This window comes from Entelurus aequoreus, linkage group LG01 (genome assembly GCF_033978785.1).
Source record: "Entelurus aequoreus isolate RoL-2023_Sb linkage group LG01, RoL_Eaeq_v1.1, whole genome shotgun sequence".
Classification (NCBI taxonomy): domain Eukaryota; kingdom Metazoa; phylum Chordata; class Actinopteri; order Syngnathiformes; family Syngnathidae; genus Entelurus; species Entelurus aequoreus.
Window position 1 is genome coordinate 28,311,012 of NC_084731.1, and position 20,250 is coordinate 28,331,261.

Here is a 20,250-nt window from a genome sequence, read left to right on the forward strand (position 1 = left end):
GGAGCAAAACCCTTAAAACAAGTAAAACACTCTAACATAAAATCTGCTTAGTGAGAAGAATTATCTTATCAGACAGAAAATAAGCAAATATCAGCCTTATTTGAGATATTTAATCTTACTTATATTTCAGTTTTTGCAGTGTATTACAAGCTGTTGACTCACCGCTGACTAAATAATAATATTAATCACATTCTTGGTAAAAGTGGTTATGTTTGTCAGCTAATGATAGCAATCAGGCTAAGTTTAGCTGCTAACATTAGCTTTCAAAGTCAATCATTGGTTTGTGGAGTCCATGACATGATTGTTTAGTCCTAATAAAGACTCCTTACAATGTTATGTTTACATAAACAATAGGATTTTACTTACTAGCATTACAGTAACCTAGCAACCACAACATCCTTAATGAAATCCTGTTGTTTCCTAAGCTCTCTTTCCCAATATTTACTCTTCCTTTTTGGTAGCTGCGTTCCTTTCAACTCTTTTTCTCAGCCTCTGAGTGCACATGCACAATTAAGGAGAAAATGTCAGCCGTGACGGCTTTTGTGCATGTTTAGAATTTAGGCAAATGTACACCTTTTTTTAAGTGACTTCCAGCAAGTAGAGGGACTCATTTTGATTGTGACCTCCCGAGTGGAGATCCACGGCAGGTCGGGCTTCTTAAAGGGACACGCACTTAGACACTTAGGCAAATGTACAGCTTTTTTTTGGTGGACGTGGCATTTTTTATTCTATATACAGTCTGAAGGGGATCTCAAATGGCCCCGTTTGTCACGGGCTTACCTGACACATGAAACGTGACGAACTATCCAATTCAGCTGCCAGATGGCAGTAGAGTGTTAAATATCTTAAAAAGTATTTTGTGGCAATTCCAACTTTGACCACCGTTAGTGGCGCTTTCCGTCATTTTCAGCCGACTGCATTGCAAAATGATTAACCTTCCTCTTTTTTAAGCCCAGGCTTAGACGACCCCCCCCCCCCCCCCATTGTTTATGTATATCTCACCTTTTTTGAAAGGGGCGCCGGAAGTTGGCAGACCCGTCAGCGATCCTGTTCTGTCTCCCTGTAATGTTCGATCCTGTTCTGTCTCCCTGTAATGTTCTATCCTGTTCTGTCTCCCTGTAATGTTCGATCCCGTTCTGTCTCCCTGTAATTTTCGATCCCGTTCTGTCTCCCTGTAATGTTCGATCCTGTTCTGTCTCCCTGTAATGGTCGATCCTGTTCTGTCTCTCTGTAATGTTCAATCCGGTTCTGTCTCCCTGTAATGTTCGATCCTGTTCTGTCTCCCTGTAATGTTCGATCCTGTTCTGTCTCCCTGTAATGTTTGATCCTGTTCTGTCTCCCTGTAATTTTCGATCCTGTTATGTCTCCCTGTAATGTTCGATCCTGTTCTGTCTCCCTGTAATTTTCGATCCCGTTCTGTCTCCCTGTAATGTTCGATCCCGTTCTGTCTCCCTGTAATTTTCGATCCTGTTCTGTCTCCCTATAATGTTCGATCCTGTTCTGTCTCCCTGTAATGTTCTATCCAGTTCTGTCTCCCTGTAATGTTCGATCCTGTTCTGTCTCCCTGTAATGTTCGATCCTGTTCTGTCTCCCTGTAATGTTCGATCCTGTTCTGTCTCCCTGTAATGTTCGATCCTGTTCTGTCTCCCTGTAATGTTCGATCCTGTTCTGTCTCCCTGTAATGTTTGATCCTGTTCTGTCTCCCTGTAATGTTCGATCCTGTTCTGTCTCTCGATCCTGTTCTGTCTCCCTGTAATGTTCGATCCTGTTCTGTCTCCCTGTAATGTTCGATTCTGTTCTGTCTCCCTGTAATGTTCGATTCTGTTCTGTCTCCCTGTAATGTTTGATCCTGTTCTGTCTCCCTGTAATGTTCGATCCTGTTCTGTCTCCCTGTAATGTTCTACCCTGTTCTGTTTCCCTGTAATTTTTGATCCTGTTCTGTCTCCCTGTAATTTTCGATCCCGTTCTGTCTCCCTGTAATGTTCGATCCCGTTCTGTCTCCCTGTAATGTTCGATCCTGTTCTGTCTCCCTGTAATGTTCTATCCTGTTCTGTCTCCCTGTAATTTTCGATCCTGTTCTGTCTCCCTGTAATGTTCAATCCTGTTCTGTCTCCCTGTAATGTTCGATCCTGTTCTGTCTCCCTGTAATGTTCGATCCTGTTCTGTCTCCCTGTAATGTTCGATCCTGTTCTGTCTCCCTGTAATGTTTGTCTGATCTTGAATGGGATTGTGCTGAACATTTTAATTTCCCCTCCAGGATTAATAAAGTATTTCTGATTCTGATTTCCTCACACAAGATCCAACCATATGAATCCCTTCACTACTGTAAATAGTAATTGTTCAAATATAGACATTTTAACAATATCAATGTTCTTCTAAAAGCAATAATTCTTACATAAACTCGTTTTTTTATGTTTTTAGAACCAGAAAATAATCTAAGAACAGTGTTACAATGTTACTAATAGTGGTTTAAAAATAAATGTCTATATACATCTGTCACAATTACGAGTTAGATTTCAGGCCGGAGGAAATACCCTTCAGAATGACTTTTTGTCATCAAAAGTAATAAAAAAAAAAAAAAAACTGCTGTTAAACAGTGGGCGTGTCTTACAAGTTCCAACCAGGAAGTGGGCGGGGTCACAGAATCTAAAGCCAACATCTACTTCACTGTGACCAAGCACCACCATGACGACCAACATTAAAACACAGTAGCCTAGTAGGCCTAAGTATCCATTAAAAACAAGGCAGAGGTTTTATTTAGCAAGTAAATTTAATGTTTTCGGCCACGGTAACATTACAACCAGTTTGAACAGTAACACTGTGTTGGAATGTTTAATGAAGGGATTCTTTTGCGTACCACTAGATGGAGCCCGCGTGTTAAATTTGACAGTTGCACTCATGTAGTCCAGTGTTTTTCAACCTTTTTTGAGCCAAGGCACAATTTTTGCGTGGAAAAAATGCGGAGGCACACCACCAGCAGAAATCATTAAAAAACGAAACTCAGTTGACAGTAAAAAGTCGTTGTTGCAATTGTTGGATATGACTTTAAACCATAACCAAGCATGCGTCAGTATAGCTCTTGTCTCAAAGTAGGTGTACTGTCACCACCTGTCACAACACGCCGTGACTTATTTGGATTTTTTTTGCTGTTTTCCTGTGTGTCGTGTTTTACTTCTTGTCTTGCGCTCCTATTTAGGTGTCTTTTTCTCTTTTTTTGGTATTTTCCTGTAGCAGTTTCATGTCTTCCTTTGAGCAATATTTCCCGCATCTACTTTGTTTTAGCAATCAAGAATACTTCAGTTGTTTTTATCCTTCTTTGTGGGGACATCTTTGATTGTCATGTCATGTTCGGATGTACTTTGTGGACGCCGTCTTTGCTCCACAGTAAGTCTTTGCTGTCGTCCAGCATTCTGTTTTTGTTTACTTTGCAGCCAGTTCAGTTTCAGTTTCGTTCTGCATAGCCTTCCCTAAGCTTCAATGCCTTTTCTTAGGGTCACTCGCCTTTTGTTTATTTTGGGTTTAAGCATTAGACACCTTTTTACCTGCACACTGCCTCCCGCTGTTCCCGACATCTACAAAGCAATTAGCTACCGGCTGCCACCTACTGACATGGAAGAGTATTACACGGTTACTCTGCCGAGCTCTAGACAGAACCGACACTCAACAACAACAACACGTAATTTACAGACTATAATTACTGGTTTGCAAAAAATATTTTTAACCCAAATAGGTGAAATTAGACTGTATCTCACGGCCCAGTGTGCGCCGCGGCACAGTGGTTGAAAAACACTGATATCGTCGATGATTCTGCCGTGAATTCCTGATGCGAACACCTTTTTGTTGTTTTTAAAAAAAAAAGTTTTTATATGTTTTTATTCATTTGAAATCATAATACAGGAATTGAGAAAACAGACACTTTTATTTTGTGTTCCCCCCCTAAAAAAAAAAAAAAAATACAAAAAAAAATTAATAATTACAGAAAAATATTAAAAGTCAAATAATAACACCCCCTCCCACCCCCGACCTACATTTCAGTCACAGTGGGTAGCAACGTACTGCCTTCCTCTTCACTACAAGCAGATAGAGAGAGAATCACAATAACTGACTAAAAAGGGGGAAAAAAAGGTAACTTGTGTCTTTAATTTAGCTATGTAACTAATTATGCAATTATGTTTTGGTATGCACCTTCTTTCGTTGTTTTGGATCATAAAGTTAAAGTACCCAAGATTGTCACACACACACACTAGGTGTTGTGAAATTATCCTCTGCATTTGACCCATCACCCTTGTTCACCCCCTGGGAGGTGAGGGGAGCAGTGAGCAGCAGCGGTGGCCCATTTTTGCTGATTTAACCCCCAATTCCAACCCTTGATGCTGAATGCCAAGCAGGGAGGTAATGGGTCCCATTTTTGTAGTCATTGGTATGACTCGGCCGGGGTTTGAACTCACAACCTACCGATCTCAGGGCGGACACTCCAACCACTAGGCCACTGAGTAGGTAGTATCATACATGCACACCTTTTTTTTTGCACTAGTATACTTGACAAAAATAAATAACTAATTTAAACTAAAAGAGCCGTTCAAAAGACTCAAGTCGTTCGCGAATGCCACTTCTCTAGTCTAATATTCAGTCTTGTCCGCCAGAAGAACGCCACACAGGTGGGATGAGTTCGTCATTGCGCACGTCACTAAATTGTTGCACAAATATGGCGGACGTACGTTGAGTAAAAACCTTGGTCAGGAGCCGTCTGGAATGTACTTTGTGACTGACTGACTCTCACTCGACTCTGACGCCTCGCTAAATATTTGGAAACTGGAAAAAAAATAATAATAAAAAGTCTGCTGTCTTCAGGAGCCAGGAGACATTCCTGTTTGGAAAATAATCAGCTGTGTGTGTGTGTGCGTGTGTGTGTGTGTGTGTGTGTGTGTGTGTGTGTGTGTGTGTGTGTGTGTGTGTGTGTGTGTGTGTGTGTGTACCAAGCCGCCTCCCCGCTTTGAAGATCAAGGTCTTCATAGTTCCATGTCTGGTGTGCATGCTTCATTGGAATTGATGGCTCCTCCATAAGCAGCAAGACATGTGAGCTTTTGCTAAATGCTAACTCAGCTGTTAGCTGAGTGGCTGAAAAAAAATTAAAAAAATATGAGAAGGACTCCAGATTTTTTTAATAAAGCCAAATGTGATTTTATTACACACTTCCATGTCATGATAAGAAACTTTGCCATTTATTTTTTTCCCCAACGCTGACATTTAATGTGTTTTATTAATAAATTACTTTAGTCGTTTGTCCCTTTATATATACCTGCTTCTCACATCACTGGTCATGTGACCTGGTTATGACATGTGCATCAATCCATGGGTCACAGTTCAGATTGTGTGTGTGTGTTGTGTGTTAATGTGTTGGATGACTTTACAGCTGCAACAAAAAGAACACAAAAGTTCACTTTCAACCTTTTTTTTTTTTTTAGCAGCAGCAGATCGAGGTGAAGTGTTTAAAAAGGGAGCAAACACAAAGGGCCTGATCCACTGTAAGGTTTGCGTGCACTAAAACATGTGCAAACTCGACTGCACGCGCAAAGCCGATCTAGTAAACGATGGTGAGCAAAATAAGGAGTGCAATCCATTTAGCGTGACTATGCAGATTATGCGCTGACGGTCAGAACACACACAATACTGTGAGGAGAACATGCAAATGAAGTATTTAGCACGCGCAATGTGATTTATCAAGACTGTTTTGTGTCAATATTTAGTGCGTCTAGAAAGGACACGCAAACCGGCAGTATTGCGTAAATAGCTGCGAGAAAGGCGCCAATATGTCTAATAAAAATATTAGACATATTGTCATTTCAGCAATATTATTTTCTAATTTTACAGAAGCTGGATGACTTCAGGGGCTGATTAAAACAAATTAAAATTGGTGCGTTTTGGTGTCTGCTGGCGTTTTTTTTTTTTTTTTTTCCATAGAAGAGTTAACTTCTATCGTATTTTTCGGACTATGAGTCACAGTTTTTTTCATAGTTTGGCCAGGGGTGCGACTTATACTCAGGAGCGACTTATGTGTGAAATTATTAACACATTACCGTAAAATATCAAAATAATATTATTTAGCTCATTCATGTAAGAGACTAAACGTATAAGATTTCATGGGATTTAGCGATTAGGAGTGACAGATTGTTTGGTAAACGTATAGCATGTTCTATATGTTATAGTTATTTGAATGACTCTTACCATAATATGTTACGTTAACATACCAGGCACATTCTCAGTTGGTTATTTATGCATCATATAACGTCCACTTATTCAGCCTGTTGTTCACTATTCTTTATTTATTTTAAATTGCCTTTCAAATGTCTATTCTTGGTGTTGGGTTTTCATCAAATAAGTTTCCCCCCAAAAATGCGACTTATACTCCAGTGCGACTTATATATGTTTTTTTCCTTCTTTATTATGCATTTTCGGCCGTTGCGACTTATACTCCGAAAAATACGGTATGTGAAAAGAAAAAATGTCTTGTGTCTGGAACATTCGCACTTAGTACCAGCGTCTTCCATCAGCGTGTTAAAAGTGGGTTCCAATGTAAATGCACTGCAGGACTTTTTCCTAAAATGCCCATAAAAAGTGGTCCGTGTCTGCTGCATAGCAAAACGCCACTGGTAGGATAACAAGAATGTGCAGGGAAATGAGTGTCTCCATGGTGACGACCGTGTAGTACACACAAAATCCTCATTTAAGTAAGGCGGTCCGCACCACTTTTGTTATCATTTGTACACACAGTCTTAGTAAATCACACGTAATACGCAGTTTGGATGTTAGTACATCAGGCCCAAAGTGTTTTAGTTTGGCTCCCCAAGACCAGAGCTGGTCCTCCCGAGACCCCCACAGACACAAAGGAGCATCATGTGTGCACAGAAGTGACCAACTGGATGACTTCAACGTTTATTTGCACTCTCAACAAAGTTGTTTTCTTTGACATGCAACAAAAGCACCGCAGCTGATTGTTGGTAAAAAGCTGAAAAGGGCAGTTTTTTTGTTTTTTTTTTGAAGAAAAATAAACACTCCTTTCTTTGTCATGCACATAAATCCAAATACTCTTTTTTTTTGTTTTGTTTTGTTTTTGTTTTGTTTGTTTTGTAAAAGTGATATAATATATAATATAAGAATACTCTTATGTACAGTCTGTCCCTGCACGTTCACATACTGTACATTTTACACGCTCCAAATGCAAGTCACATTTTTGTATTTTTACTGGTCACCTCCCAACGGAAGGTTGCTTAAATATGTACAGTACGTAACGCTCAGATGGGACGCCACCCACACAAGCTCCGCCTTCAAACTCCGGATGCCCCGCCCCGCCCCCCCCAAAAGATCTCGGAGGTACCGTTTTCACCTCGATATGAGGTAGCAGTTTATGTCCCAGTGCAAAAAGGAAGAAAAGTCCGGCTGCTAGTCGCTGGCTCTCCTCAGGGGGGCGCTCTCATCGGGCGACGCTCCGAGGGCGTGTCCGTTAGATAAAAGAGTCAGTCTGAGCTCGGGGTCGCCGTCGACGTGTCCGCGGCTCGTCAGCTTCACCGGAGGGTGATAAGAATCCTCCTTTGACGAGTACGCCGACGACGTTCCTCCCGCATTGCTCGCTGCATCGGGGTGGTCGGAAAATCCTTGAGAGTCATTTCGGACGCCGTTACAGAGCGGTGGCGCTGACGGGTGCTCTTCCGGGTAGCAGTGGGAGTAAGGCGGGGGCGCGGCGTGCTGGTGGTACTCGGTGACTTTCGCCGGGGCGAAGTCGTGCGTCTGGTAGTCCAGGTCTTTGGAGTACCGGTTGCCCGTCTCCATGCAGTCTGAGCACAGCGCCGGAGCGTCGAAGCCTGCGGGAGGTCAGAAGAAACATCCGAGATATATCTTTTATTATTCAATGTATCAAATGTGATGAATATTTCATGGAAACAAGCCTTTTGGCTTTTTGTGCCATCCATTTGCCTTTTTAAAGCATTACATGTAGAGATGTCCGATAATATTGGTCAACAGCCATACAGGTCACACTGAGGGTGGCCGTATAAACAACTTTAACACTGTTACAAATATGCGCCACAATGTGAACCCACACCAAACAAGAATGACAGACACATTTCGGGAGAACGTCCGCACCGTAACACAACATAAACACAACAGAACAAATACCCAGAACCCCTTGCAGCACTAACTCTTCCGGGACGCTACAATACACACACCCCGCCAGCCCCTACCCCAATTCCACGACTGTATACATCGGTATCGGTTGATATAGGAATCAGTCATTAAGAGTTGGACAATATCGGATATTGGCAAAAAAGCCATTATTGGACATCTCTAATTACATGGATTCAATTCTTTAAGATGTCAATAAACTTCTTAATCAATCAATTCTCAATCAGATGTTCTTGTCATCATCACTTAGTAAATAACGTAGATTCACCAACGCCTTGTGTGCCAACCATGTCTCGCCGTACGAACGCTTCCTTTATTCATCCATTCATTTATCGGGACCATTTTTATGACATCACTAACTTTACAAGAGGCCCCGCCCCCTACTTTACATCGTGTATACACGTACGCGGCAATTTTGAAAAGCTTGGACAGAGAGCAGCACTTCTGACGTGTTTATGTCCTCCATTGTGGTACTCTGTGCCTCAGAGATCACTTTATGGGATCGGAAACGCTCGAAATGTGTCCAAACTCTCACAGCCTTGCTGTGTAGCTTCGAGTCGATCGACAACGGCTTTTGAGCTAGCAATTTAGCGAGCTCAGTTTTAGGATTTCATCAGCGAAGGGGAATTTGTAGCAATATGTTTGGCAGCAAGTCTTTAATTGTGATGAGACTTATTGTTTGTCACTCCGAAATTCCCAGTGTTCAACACAAGGTAAAATGATTTTTTTATTTTTGTTTTTTACAGTAGCAACATGGTACAAAAATTGAGCTGTTTGGCCACAATACCCAGCAATATGTTTAGAGGAGTAAAGGTAAGGCCCTTAATCCCAGGAACACCATTCCTACCATCAAGCATGGTGGTGGTAGTATTATGCTCTGGACCTGTTTTGCTTCCAATGGAACTGGTGCTTTACAGAGAGTAAACGGGACAATGAGAAAGGAGGATTACCTCCAAATTCTTCAGGACAACCTAAAATCATCAGCCCGGAGGTTGGGTCTTGGGGGCAGTTGGGTGTTCCAACAGGACAATGACCCCACACACACGTCAAAAGTGGTAAAGGAATGGCTAAACCAGGCTACAATTAATGTTTTAGAATGGCCTTCTCAAAGTCCTGACTTAAACGTGTGGACAATGCTGAAGAAACAAGTCCATGTCAGAAAACCAACACATTTAGCTGACCTGCACCAATTTTGTCAAGAGGAGTGGTCAAAAATTCAACCAGAAGCTTGTGGATTTCTACCAAAAGCACCTTTTTGCAGTGAAACTTGCCAAGGGACATGTAACCAAATATTAACATTGCTGTATGTATACTTTTGACCCAGCAGATTTGCTCACATTTTCAGTAGACCCATAATAAATTCATAAAAGAACCAAACTTCATGAACGTTTTTTTTGTGACCAACAAGTATGTGCTCCAATCACTCTATCACAAAAAAATAAGAGTTGAAGAAATTATTGGAAACTCAAGACAGCCATGACATTATGTTCTTCACAAGTGTATGTCAACTTTTTATCGTGACTGTATGTATATATATATACAGTATATATATATATATATACACCACCGTTCAAAAGTTTGGGGTCACATTGAAGTGTCCTTATTTTTGAAGGAAAAGCACTGTACTTTTCAATGAAGATAACTTTAAACTAGTCTTAACTTTAAAGAAATGCACTCTATACATTGCTAATGTGGTAAATGACTATTCTAGCTGCAAATGTCTGGTTTTTGGTGCAATATCTACATAGGTGTATAGAGGCCCATTTCCAGCAACTATCACTCCAGTGTTCTAATGGTACAATGTGTTTGCTCATTGGCTCAGAAGGCTAATTGATGATTAGAAAACCCTTGTGCAATCATGTTCACACATCTGAAAACAGTTTAGCTCGTTACAGAAGCTACAAAACTGACCTTCCTTTGAGCAGATTGAGTTTCTGGAGCATCACATTTGTGGGGTCAATTAAACGCTCAAAATGGCCAGAAAAAGAGAACTTTCATCTGAAACTCGACAGTCTACTCTCAGGTTTTCCTTTTTCTAAGCGTTCTAAATAGTGGAAAAACTGCTAGTAAGAGGAGGCTAACAATGCAGGTAATGAGGATACGAGCTATTCCATTGAATTGATTGATTGATTGATTGATTAAAACTTGTATTAGTAGATTGCACAGTACAGTACATATTCCGTACAAATGACCACTAAATGGTAACACCCGAATGAGTTTTTCAACTTGTTTAAGTCGGGGTCCACGTTAATCATTCCACCTATCAAAAGCTTTCTTAAAATGTCCCAAAATCTCCAACCCCATTTTTTATGTATGTATGTCATGCAGTAACATGCACATTTATAACATCATTTAATCTTTACAGTAATTTGGTCAGTGTACTGTAACTTCACAATTAAATGTATCTATATAGCACAATTTTAAAGCAGACAACTGCTATACAGATTAAAACAATAAGATACAAAATAAAATAATAATCAAAGTCACAGTAAGTACACAACATTCTATATCATGTATAAAACAGTTAAAATGCATGGAAATAGTGCAACGACAAAAAAAGTAAAACATACATTCTAGATTTCCCAGAGTGCAAAGTCCACAACAACACTTTCTGTGTTTGCTACCACTAACAGCAGACTTTGTCAGAGCACTTTTGCTAAATGCTTCACATAGGAACATAATGCAGTGACTTACAACACCCGCCATCACTGGGATGCCGACTGATGGGATGGTTGTATCTTTCAGCACTCTTGCTCTCCTTGAGCAGGTAAATTCAAAATAATCCTCGGATTAAAAAAAAAAGCTTCCTATCTGCCTCTTATAGTTTATCACTATTTAGAACGCACATAAAGATTGTGGATAATGGGCAAAATAAAAAAAAAGTGCAAATCCCTTTTAAACTCGTCTGTTTGCCAGCGTTTCATTTAGCAGAATCGGTCGCCCCAACAAAGAATCCTAAACGTTCCTTTCAAGTTGATTCTGACCATTTCATCATCTTAGTTATGTGTGTGTGCTTAGTTCGTTCATAGAACACACACACATTGATGAGAAAATGTCTGCTTTTTCTTCCTGTGGAAGCAGAATCAATCAATGAAGCACTTCATTGTTGGCGTCACGAGGCGTTCAAACACACTGTTCAGGTTAGGAAAATAGGCTTCCAGAAAGTGTTCTGAGTAAAATAGGCCACCATGGGACAAAAGAAAAGTTGAGAAAGACTTTGCTGTCTATTTTTGCCGAAGTCTGTTTAGTCAACAAACTAATCTGGATTAAAATACTTGTGTCCCTGCCAGGTCGCTGAGTCCAAACATGAATATTAATATGTCACCATGACACGCAAACTCAAAAAACCTGCCCAAGCAAACTGAAAGAAGACTCGGGTACCTGATGATTCTACGACGTGTCCGTTGGGCTGAGGTCCACTTGCGGGCTCCACTCGGATACAAACGTCCTGACGCTCGGACAGAGTTCCCTGAGAGGAGAGGTAGCTCGGCACGTCGGGGGGAACAATTGTCTCATCTGTGGGACATCACAGGTGACACCAGTTACTTAATAAAGTAGGCTTGTCACAATGAATGCAAATGAGGCCGTCATCATTACGTATCCCAGTAGGCACAAGACATTGATACAACGTTGATTATTAGAGATGCCGATATTATCGGCCGATAAATGCTTTAAAATGTAATATCGGAAATTATCGGTATCGGTTTCAAAAAGTAAAATGTATGACTTTTTAAAACGCTGCTGTGTACACGGACGTAGGGAGAAGTACAGAACCTTAAAGGCACTGCCTTTGCGTGCCGGCCCAGTCACATAATATCTACGGCTTTTCACACACACAAGTGAATGCAAGGCATACTTGGTCAACAGCCATACAGGTCACACTGAGGGTGATCGTATAAACAACTTAAACACTGTTACAAATATGCGGCACACTGTGAACCCACACCAAACAAGAATGACAAACACATTTCGGGAGAACATCCGCACCGTAACACAACAGAACAAATACCCAGAACCCCTTGCAGCACTAACTCTTCCGGGACGCTACAATATACAACCTCCTCAGGCGAGAGCATGTCCCGAATTCCTAGCTGCTGTTTTGAGGCATGTTAAAAAAAAAAAAAATGCACTTTGTGACTTCAATAATAAATATGGCAGTGCCATGTTGGCATTTTTTTCCATAACTTGAGTTGATTTATTTTGGAAAACCTTGTTACATTGTTTAATGCATCCAGCGGGGCATCACAACAAAATTAGGCATAATAATGTGTTAATTCCACAACTGTATATATCGGTATCGGTTGATATCGGAATCGGTAATTAAGAGTTGGACGATATCGGAATATCGGCAAAGAAGCCATTATCGGACATCTCTATTGATTATACATACATGTCCTTTAAAACCTGACTTTGAACCAACGTTGCAAAATAGTTGCATTGTTGGCGTTAACGCACTTGTGTCTTTTTACGCATTGAAATAAAAAAGGACGCGCATTTCCGGAAGTCCGCGCATCCCCGGGACGCAGATTTTTATTTTTTTTTAAACTCAAGTTTGCTTGTTTTTTTTAATCGATTATCACTTTCCACCGGTGTTTTTGCTTGTTTGTTTGGGTGTATATTGTAGCGTCCCGGGAGAGTTAGTGCTGCAAGGGGTTATGGGTATTTGTTCTGTTGTGTTTATGTTGTGTTACGGTGTGGATGTTCTCCCGAAATGTGTTTGTCATTCTTGTTTGGTGTGGGTTCACAGTGTGGCGCACATTTGTAACAGTGTTAAAGTTGTTTATATGGTCACCCTCAGTGTGACCTGTATGGCTGTTGACCAAGTATGCATTGCATTCACATTTTTTGTTTATATTTCCCGGTGTCGTGCGAAATTCTGTATCCCTGAAATATTTAGTATCCCCTGTTGCGGGAGCGCACATTGGGGCGGAGCTCTGTTCCTTGCTCAGACAGCGGCAGCACTTCCGTGTTGTTAGCGATGTCAATGATACAAAATGTGGATTATTACGATCATGCTTTGATTGTCAAAAATGTTGCTGGTGTAACATGTGACATTCCGACCCGAATAAATGCTTTTGATCATCCGTACATGACGTGTTGTACTTGTATTCACATCCAAGCACAAGCTTCTCTATATGCTGCAAAGCGGTATGTATGCCCTGGCACACCATTATCATCATTTCATGACAAAAGCAAAACACTTTTTACACTTTTATACTGAAATAAATACACACACCTACAACTTATTCAAAAAAATATAGAAAAAACTACCGGCAAGGTAAAGTTTAGATCCATGAAGGAGAGAACAAAGTGAATGAATGTTTATAACTGAATACGTTTACATATGCATAAACACGTTTTCTTTTTTTTCTTTTTTTTTAATGAATTACGTTTATGACAACCTTTTTCCAAAACACAATATAGAATGTGAGATATAACAGGATAACGCATACATTTATCATTTGTTTTCAAAACGGTTACAAAAAAGCGGGACCCCAAAAATGTACTGTGGGACCCCATTTTTATGACTTGATGGGGTCCCTGGGACCCCATTTTGAAAGTTCCTAGCGCCGACACTGAGTTGTATTTGTAAATTGAGACAATGTTGATGTCTAACGTCGGATCCACGTTGTTGGTTGGGAATTAACTACATTTCAAAGGTCAAACCAACATCAAAACCGTGGCGTCAAAAAGCATGTTGTTCCAACGTTAGGTTTGAGTTTCTCACCGTCAGGACCTAATTCAACAAGTTCTCAACGTTGTTTTAATGTCTTGTGCCTGCTGGGATCTGATTAAAACATTTAACACAATCTACCCATCAATTTGTCCAGGTTGTGTTGGCGTCATGCATATATGCAAATGTGCAGGTGGTACCAGAAGCAAACAAAACAATATGGAAGATTAGTCATGATTAATCAAAACCCTGTAATTAATCTGGTTAAAATGTTTAAACAAACGCTGATCCTCCGACACTGTTTTTATTTCTAGCCCGTGGGCTGACAAGCAGCTAATTAAATATGAATAATGGCCTCCATTACGGCAAATTGTTTTTATTTCTAAGTACCTTAATTATTGTCACAGTCTGCACACAACGTGCTAAGGAGAGCAGATTGATCCATAAATTGGTGGTATTGATACCTAGGGTGATATCAGTATATGATCGATACTAGAGTGATTATATCGATGTTTTTTCATCATCACAAAATCTTTTTTTTCATTTTGTTAGTGTTAACAAACTCGGGGAATAATTCCCTGTACACAAGAGGACGTTGAGGGCAAAAACAATATAATTTAAAAGAGTAGTAAATGGTAGTTTTTGTTTACTTATTATTTACTATTGACTTTGCTTTGATCATACACATACATGTAACAAAAGAAAATAAGGAACTTCTTTAAATATTGTGTTGATATCGTTACTTGTCAATAGCACTCACCATAAATACATTTAAAAAATGTGTTAATACATGTGATCGGTATCAGCTGATCTAACTCATGATGGTATTTACAGCATAAAACCCTGATCATTACATCCCTAATATATATATATATATAAATATATATATATATATATATATATATATATATATATATATATATATATATATATATATATATATATATATATATATATATATATATGTGTGTGCATATGCAGTACATATGTATATATTAATATACACTATGTATATATATATATATATACACACACACGTGTATGTGTATATATGTATGTATATGTATATATGTGTGTGTGTGTGCGCTGTGTGTATATATATATATACAGTACATATATATATACATATATATATACATACACACACAGCACACATACATACATACATATATACACATACACGTGTGTGTGTATATATACATATACATACATATATATATACACACACATATATACATACATATATACACACACATACATATATATAGACAAATATATATATATATATGTACTGTATATGTATATATATGCGTGTATGTATATATATATACACACACACACACGTGTATGTGTATATATGAATGTATGTATATATATTCACAGTCTATATATATATATATATATATATATGTACTGTTTATGGTGGTTCGTTTTGAAGACTCCCACCTGTGTTGGTGACGCTGCAATCCTCACTCTTTTTCCTGGTCTGGTAGATGATGCACACCCACACCAGGGAAGTCACCACGATACTGGTCACCACGGCGATGACAATGATGCCAATCGTGACCGTACTCAGCCCAGCCGGCGGCGCACAGGGACTGCGGCGCAGAGTCACCACCAGGTGGCTGTGAGCTCGCTCCGTGCCCAGCATGTTGGACATGAGGCAGGTGTAGCGGCCGGCGTCTTCCAGCGACGCGGCGCCGATGACCAGCAGCTGGTTGCCGGGGGTGAAGTGGTGTCTGTCGGAGGGGCGCAGGGGCTGGTCGTTGTGCTGCCAGGTGATGCGGGGCGGCGGGCTGCCCAGCGCTTTGCACTGCAGAGCCACCGTGTCGCCTACCGCCACGCTGCGGTTCTCCAGGTCCTGGACCAGGTGCGGGGTTTCTGTCATGGAAGAGAAGGGCTTGTAAATATCTAACGATTATTTCTTAAATCGATTAATCTACCGATTTTTTTTTTCACGGTCAGGGGGTTTTACGCTGACAAATCCGATACGATCATCCATAAGTGAGATCAGCCGATACCATCACATGTATTAACTGTAAATGTTATAATTTATTTATGGAAATAGTCGTGGGTCATACAACAAATTTGGGTATGGATCCAATAATAAATAATAAACTATATATAAACATTCATACTGTAGCGACCATTTGGTGTTGATGTGTATGTTATGATATTCATTGTTCCCATGGTCTGTGAACACACCGTGTTGGCTTGGCAGAGAAAGAGGAAGTGTTGTTATTTGTCTGGGGAAGCACGAAGACGAACGTGTGTGCATGGGAGGGAATACGTGTTGGAATTGGGCTGGGCCGATGTAACGATATCAATATATATCGCGAATGACACATAATCGATATCAATATAAAATGCGTTGGAGATAAATTCATATTTTGTGGTCGGAAGAAAACAGGAATTATGAAGCAAAAATATTATGAAGTCACTCGTGCTTTGGGAACCCAGCAAACATGAAACAGGAAGTGTCACTTAGCAATGGGAGAGACACGCTAACAGCCAATCACGTAATACTATCGATTACCAAGATTGATTGCGCCACCTTTCTGTCTCGCTGTGGATTCTCTGCATGGAGTGAGAAGAGAAACCGTGGTATCTTGAATTGCGGAAACTTGCCTTTAGTTTTGTTGGTTTTAATGCAGACTGTGCTTCAACGTCCTGGCACTTCCAATGTGTCGGTTTTAATTTGTTGCTTCCCAAACTACTGTGTAGTTTGGACTGCATTTATTGTACCACCTTGGCTGCGATCATCCTACCTGGCTACTAGACATCTTCTCCACTGATGAATAGCACCCTTGGTAAGTTGGGAATTGTTTCCCTGTATTTATTGGCAGGCTTAAATAAGTCATAAAAAATATCAATAATTATCGATATAGATCAATATAAAAAAAAATATCATGTTATGGTTTTCAGCCATATCACCCAGCCTTAGGTTGTTAGCATAAGATTGGCAATAACAATTAAAATGAGCGTCCTTTGTTTGTCTTTTTCTGGACGCTACAATGCATTTATATTACTTCAATTTGTTTTCCCTTGTTTTGTTTTCATTTTTAAGATGTGGCATCGTTCCACAATAAAATACATTAAGGGAAAACCCTGCTCTAGTGGCATCAATTCCTCTGTGCGCGGCCATCTTTTCCTGACACAAAGTATATGACGTCGACTATTTACGTCATGAACGATGTCATCGAATCGCCCCACCTCCACATTCCCACATTTTTTTTCCACCATCATGACCTGCAAAACGCTGTCATCTGTTAACATCAGCAAATATCTAAGACACGTTTTCATGAAGCGCTAACAGGATTTCTCGGGGGGGAAATCCTCTAGAGAACAATGATGTCAGTGTTTCCCCAGTCAGAGTGTGTGTGTGTTTGCATGTGTGTGTGTGTCCTCTTACACTGAGCACTTCCCCTCACAGTGGGACATACACAGATTAAGAGATCTCACTTAACCCACTTCAGTCGTCTGTCTTTTTTCTATCAATCCTCTCTCACTCTCTCCCCAGTCCCTACCTCACCTCCCCTAACACACGCCTTTTCCATCTTTTCCCTGGCCCCCATTTTTCCAGACAGGGGCCCCTCGAAGCCCCTCCACGCCGCTGAGTACTCTCAAACCCAAACATCACAGATTTAGTCTATCAGCATGGCTGCTTTCTTCCACATTTTACTCTGTGGAGTGGATTAGTTCTCGGTTACAACGGCCTCAAGTACATTCCGAACGGCCCGCTAAGCACCAACCCGGTCTGACCCAGACTTCTTTCAGAAAACAACTCCCTGCTTATTCTTTTCACGGGTGATGTCCGTGGAGGAGAGCGGCTGTTTTCTTTGAATCAACAAGGTAAAAACAGCCAATAAACTGGGAGCACTGAGGCCTGCAGTGAAGCAGCCATGACTGGGCGCTCCCACAGAGCGGCGGCGGGGGGAAAGTGGGGGTTGTTTGGGAATGCCTAACAAACATCACTCTGTGAGTCGCTCTTGCTCCCCCCGCCGATCCCCTTTGACCCCAAACGCTGGCCTTTGGCCCCTGACCTGCAGCAAGGCCACAGCTGCTGGGGAAAAGAAAAATATAAAGCTCGCCATTCTACGGCTTCCCACATGAGAGCCGAGCTATTTACAAGAGCTGGCCTTTGGAGATGTGAGAAAACTATCAACGCTGGTAAGTCGGAGACAAACAGAAGCAAAGCCTGAGGTATTTGTTTACCTAGTACGGTGAGCGTGGCGTTAGCGGACACGGTTCCCGCCGTGTTTTTGGCGGTGCAGCAGTACACGCCCGTGTCTTCCGGCTTGACTTCCGTAATGAAGAACACATCGTCGTCAGGCATGACGTGCATTCGCCGCTCGCGGGCGGCGGGGAAATCGGTGCCCCCATCCTTCTGCCAGGCAATCTGCGGCGCCGGGTGGCCCTCGGCGGCACACTCCAGCCTGGCGGTTTGGCCCATCCTGATGGTGCTGTCCCTGGGAGTCTTTACGAAAGATGGCAGCACTGTGGACAAAGCAAACCGAACAACTTTCATCAAATGAACGTGTGACAGCAAAACAAGAAAAGTGAAGTTACCGTAAGTCTAGAGATGTGATGATCCATTCCTATCGGCCCATTTTCATGAAAAAGGCATTAATGAGCAATGGCCATCACATACTTCCTCATGAAAACGCCAACAGTTAAACTCTTCTTATTTTTTTTAAATTTTTATTCTTTATTGTATTATTTTCTATTGTATGCATTGCTATCATTACTACTTTTATTCTCCCAATGTCATGTGTTTATTAATTTATTACCGGTGATGTATTTTATTTTGACATGGAAGTTGTAGAAAATGGATGGATATATTATATAATATGTTTCAAAGGTTTTCTTTTTCTTTTTTAGATGGCATGAATTTGAGTTATTCTCCAGTGTGTGTAGATGCCTCAAAGGTGGCGTATTTCCTCAATTGTCTTCTTTCTTTTTTTTTCTGCAAAGCACTTTGTGTTGCCACTTGCCTCCAAATGAAAAGTGCTATATGGGTAAGGTTTGTTTGATTGATTGATTGAAACTGTCAATAGCACTCACCATAAATACAAAAATTTACAGTTAATACATGTGACAGGTATTGGACAATCGGTATCACAATGGGCAGCATAAAACCCTGATCGTTATGTCATAACCACAATGTGTCAACAAGTTTGGTGCTAAGCTTGGCTAGGAGGCAAATTTGAAATGAATACACTCCATTTGCGGAGAAATACCAAGTGACAGAGCGTTGAACAAACAGCTTCTGTCATGCGGTCTAATCAATTTGTTATGAGAGAAGACTTTGTTCAAGTGAAAGAGGGGAAAACTCAGCACTGCTGTCAAACGTAACAACTGAAAAGCAGATAAGTCGAACGTCAACGCGCGTTTTATTTGGTGGAAGCAATGTAATCACACGCATATTAACAGCTTTGACTGACATGTTTTTGCTCTTTTACAGTGGAACCCGTTTAAGTCGGTTTATGTCGACCAACTCATTAGGTCTGGGTTTCACTGTAATGTCTCATAAATGATAGCGATTGAAACAAAACAAAAAACATGCACCTGGGGATAGGCTGATTGTCCCCAGTGTGTGAATGTGAGTGTGAATGTTGTCTGTCTGTGTTGGCCCTGCGATGAGGTGGCGACATGTCCAGGGTGTACCCCGCCTACCGCCCGAATGCAGCTGAGATAGGCTTTAGCCCACCCGCGACCCTGAGAGGTGACAAGTCGTAAAAAATGGGTGGACTAGCTTTTTACCGTTGACGATGAGGCCGGCCTTGCTGGAGTAGGTAGAGCCAAAGTGGTTGGTGATGATGCACTGGTAACGTCCCTCGTGTGCAAAGGTGACATGCCGCAGGTGCAGAATGGTGGTGTACTCCATCACGCTTCCAGCGCCTCCGCCGGTCCCATCAGATGCCGTATCGTGGTGGTGGGCGCGGATGTGGGCATAGTTCTCCGTCTCGGCCTGGCGAAGCAGCTCCTGGTCCTTGCGCCAGGCGAAGGTCATAGGCGAGGAGCTGCTGCTCGCAGCCGTACAGGTAAGACGCACGTTGCTTCCCAGAACTGTGATGGTGGTTTCTGGCTGAACTGTGATCTGAGGCTTGGGAAGATCATCTAAAAGACATATTTAAAAATCATCAAAAAAAACTCAAATACAGATCCTGTAGTGACATCCGAGTGAACAAAAGAGGTACTACTAGATTGTACAAAGAGACATTAAAGAGAAAAGTGCCCTTGAGCAAACTAGATCAGAATTGTAAATAGGCAAACACACTTATGCAGCTATTTGCATGAGCTGACAGACTGCTAACGCCGAGCTAAACCACAACACAAACACATTCAAATGTGTAAACAGCAGACCATTGCCAAGCCAATGTGTGCCTTCTAGCCCT

General features: G+C 41.1%; 1 protein-coding gene across 1 annotated transcript in view; it reads right to left on the reverse strand.

Annotated features, from left to right (window-relative positions):
- Nucleotides 1-5,182: 5,182 nt before the first annotated feature.
- Nucleotides 5,183-20,250, reverse strand: part of lrig1 (leucine-rich repeats and immunoglobulin-like domains 1) — a 70,440-nt gene continuing 55,372 nt past the window's right edge. The window contains exons 13-17 of the mRNA XM_062046934.1: nucleotides 19,616-19,972; nucleotides 18,068-18,349; nucleotides 15,299-15,733; nucleotides 11,560-11,694; nucleotides 5,183-7,859 (exon numbers count right to left, since the gene is read on the reverse strand). Coding sequence (XP_061902918.1) covers nucleotides 7,441-7,859; nucleotides 11,560-11,694; nucleotides 15,299-15,733; nucleotides 18,068-18,349; nucleotides 19,616-19,972 — 1,628 coding nt within the window. The 3' untranslated portion in view covers nucleotides 5,183-7,440. The remainder of the gene's footprint in view (nucleotides 7,860-11,559; nucleotides 11,695-15,298; nucleotides 15,734-18,067; nucleotides 18,350-19,615; nucleotides 19,973-20,250) is intronic.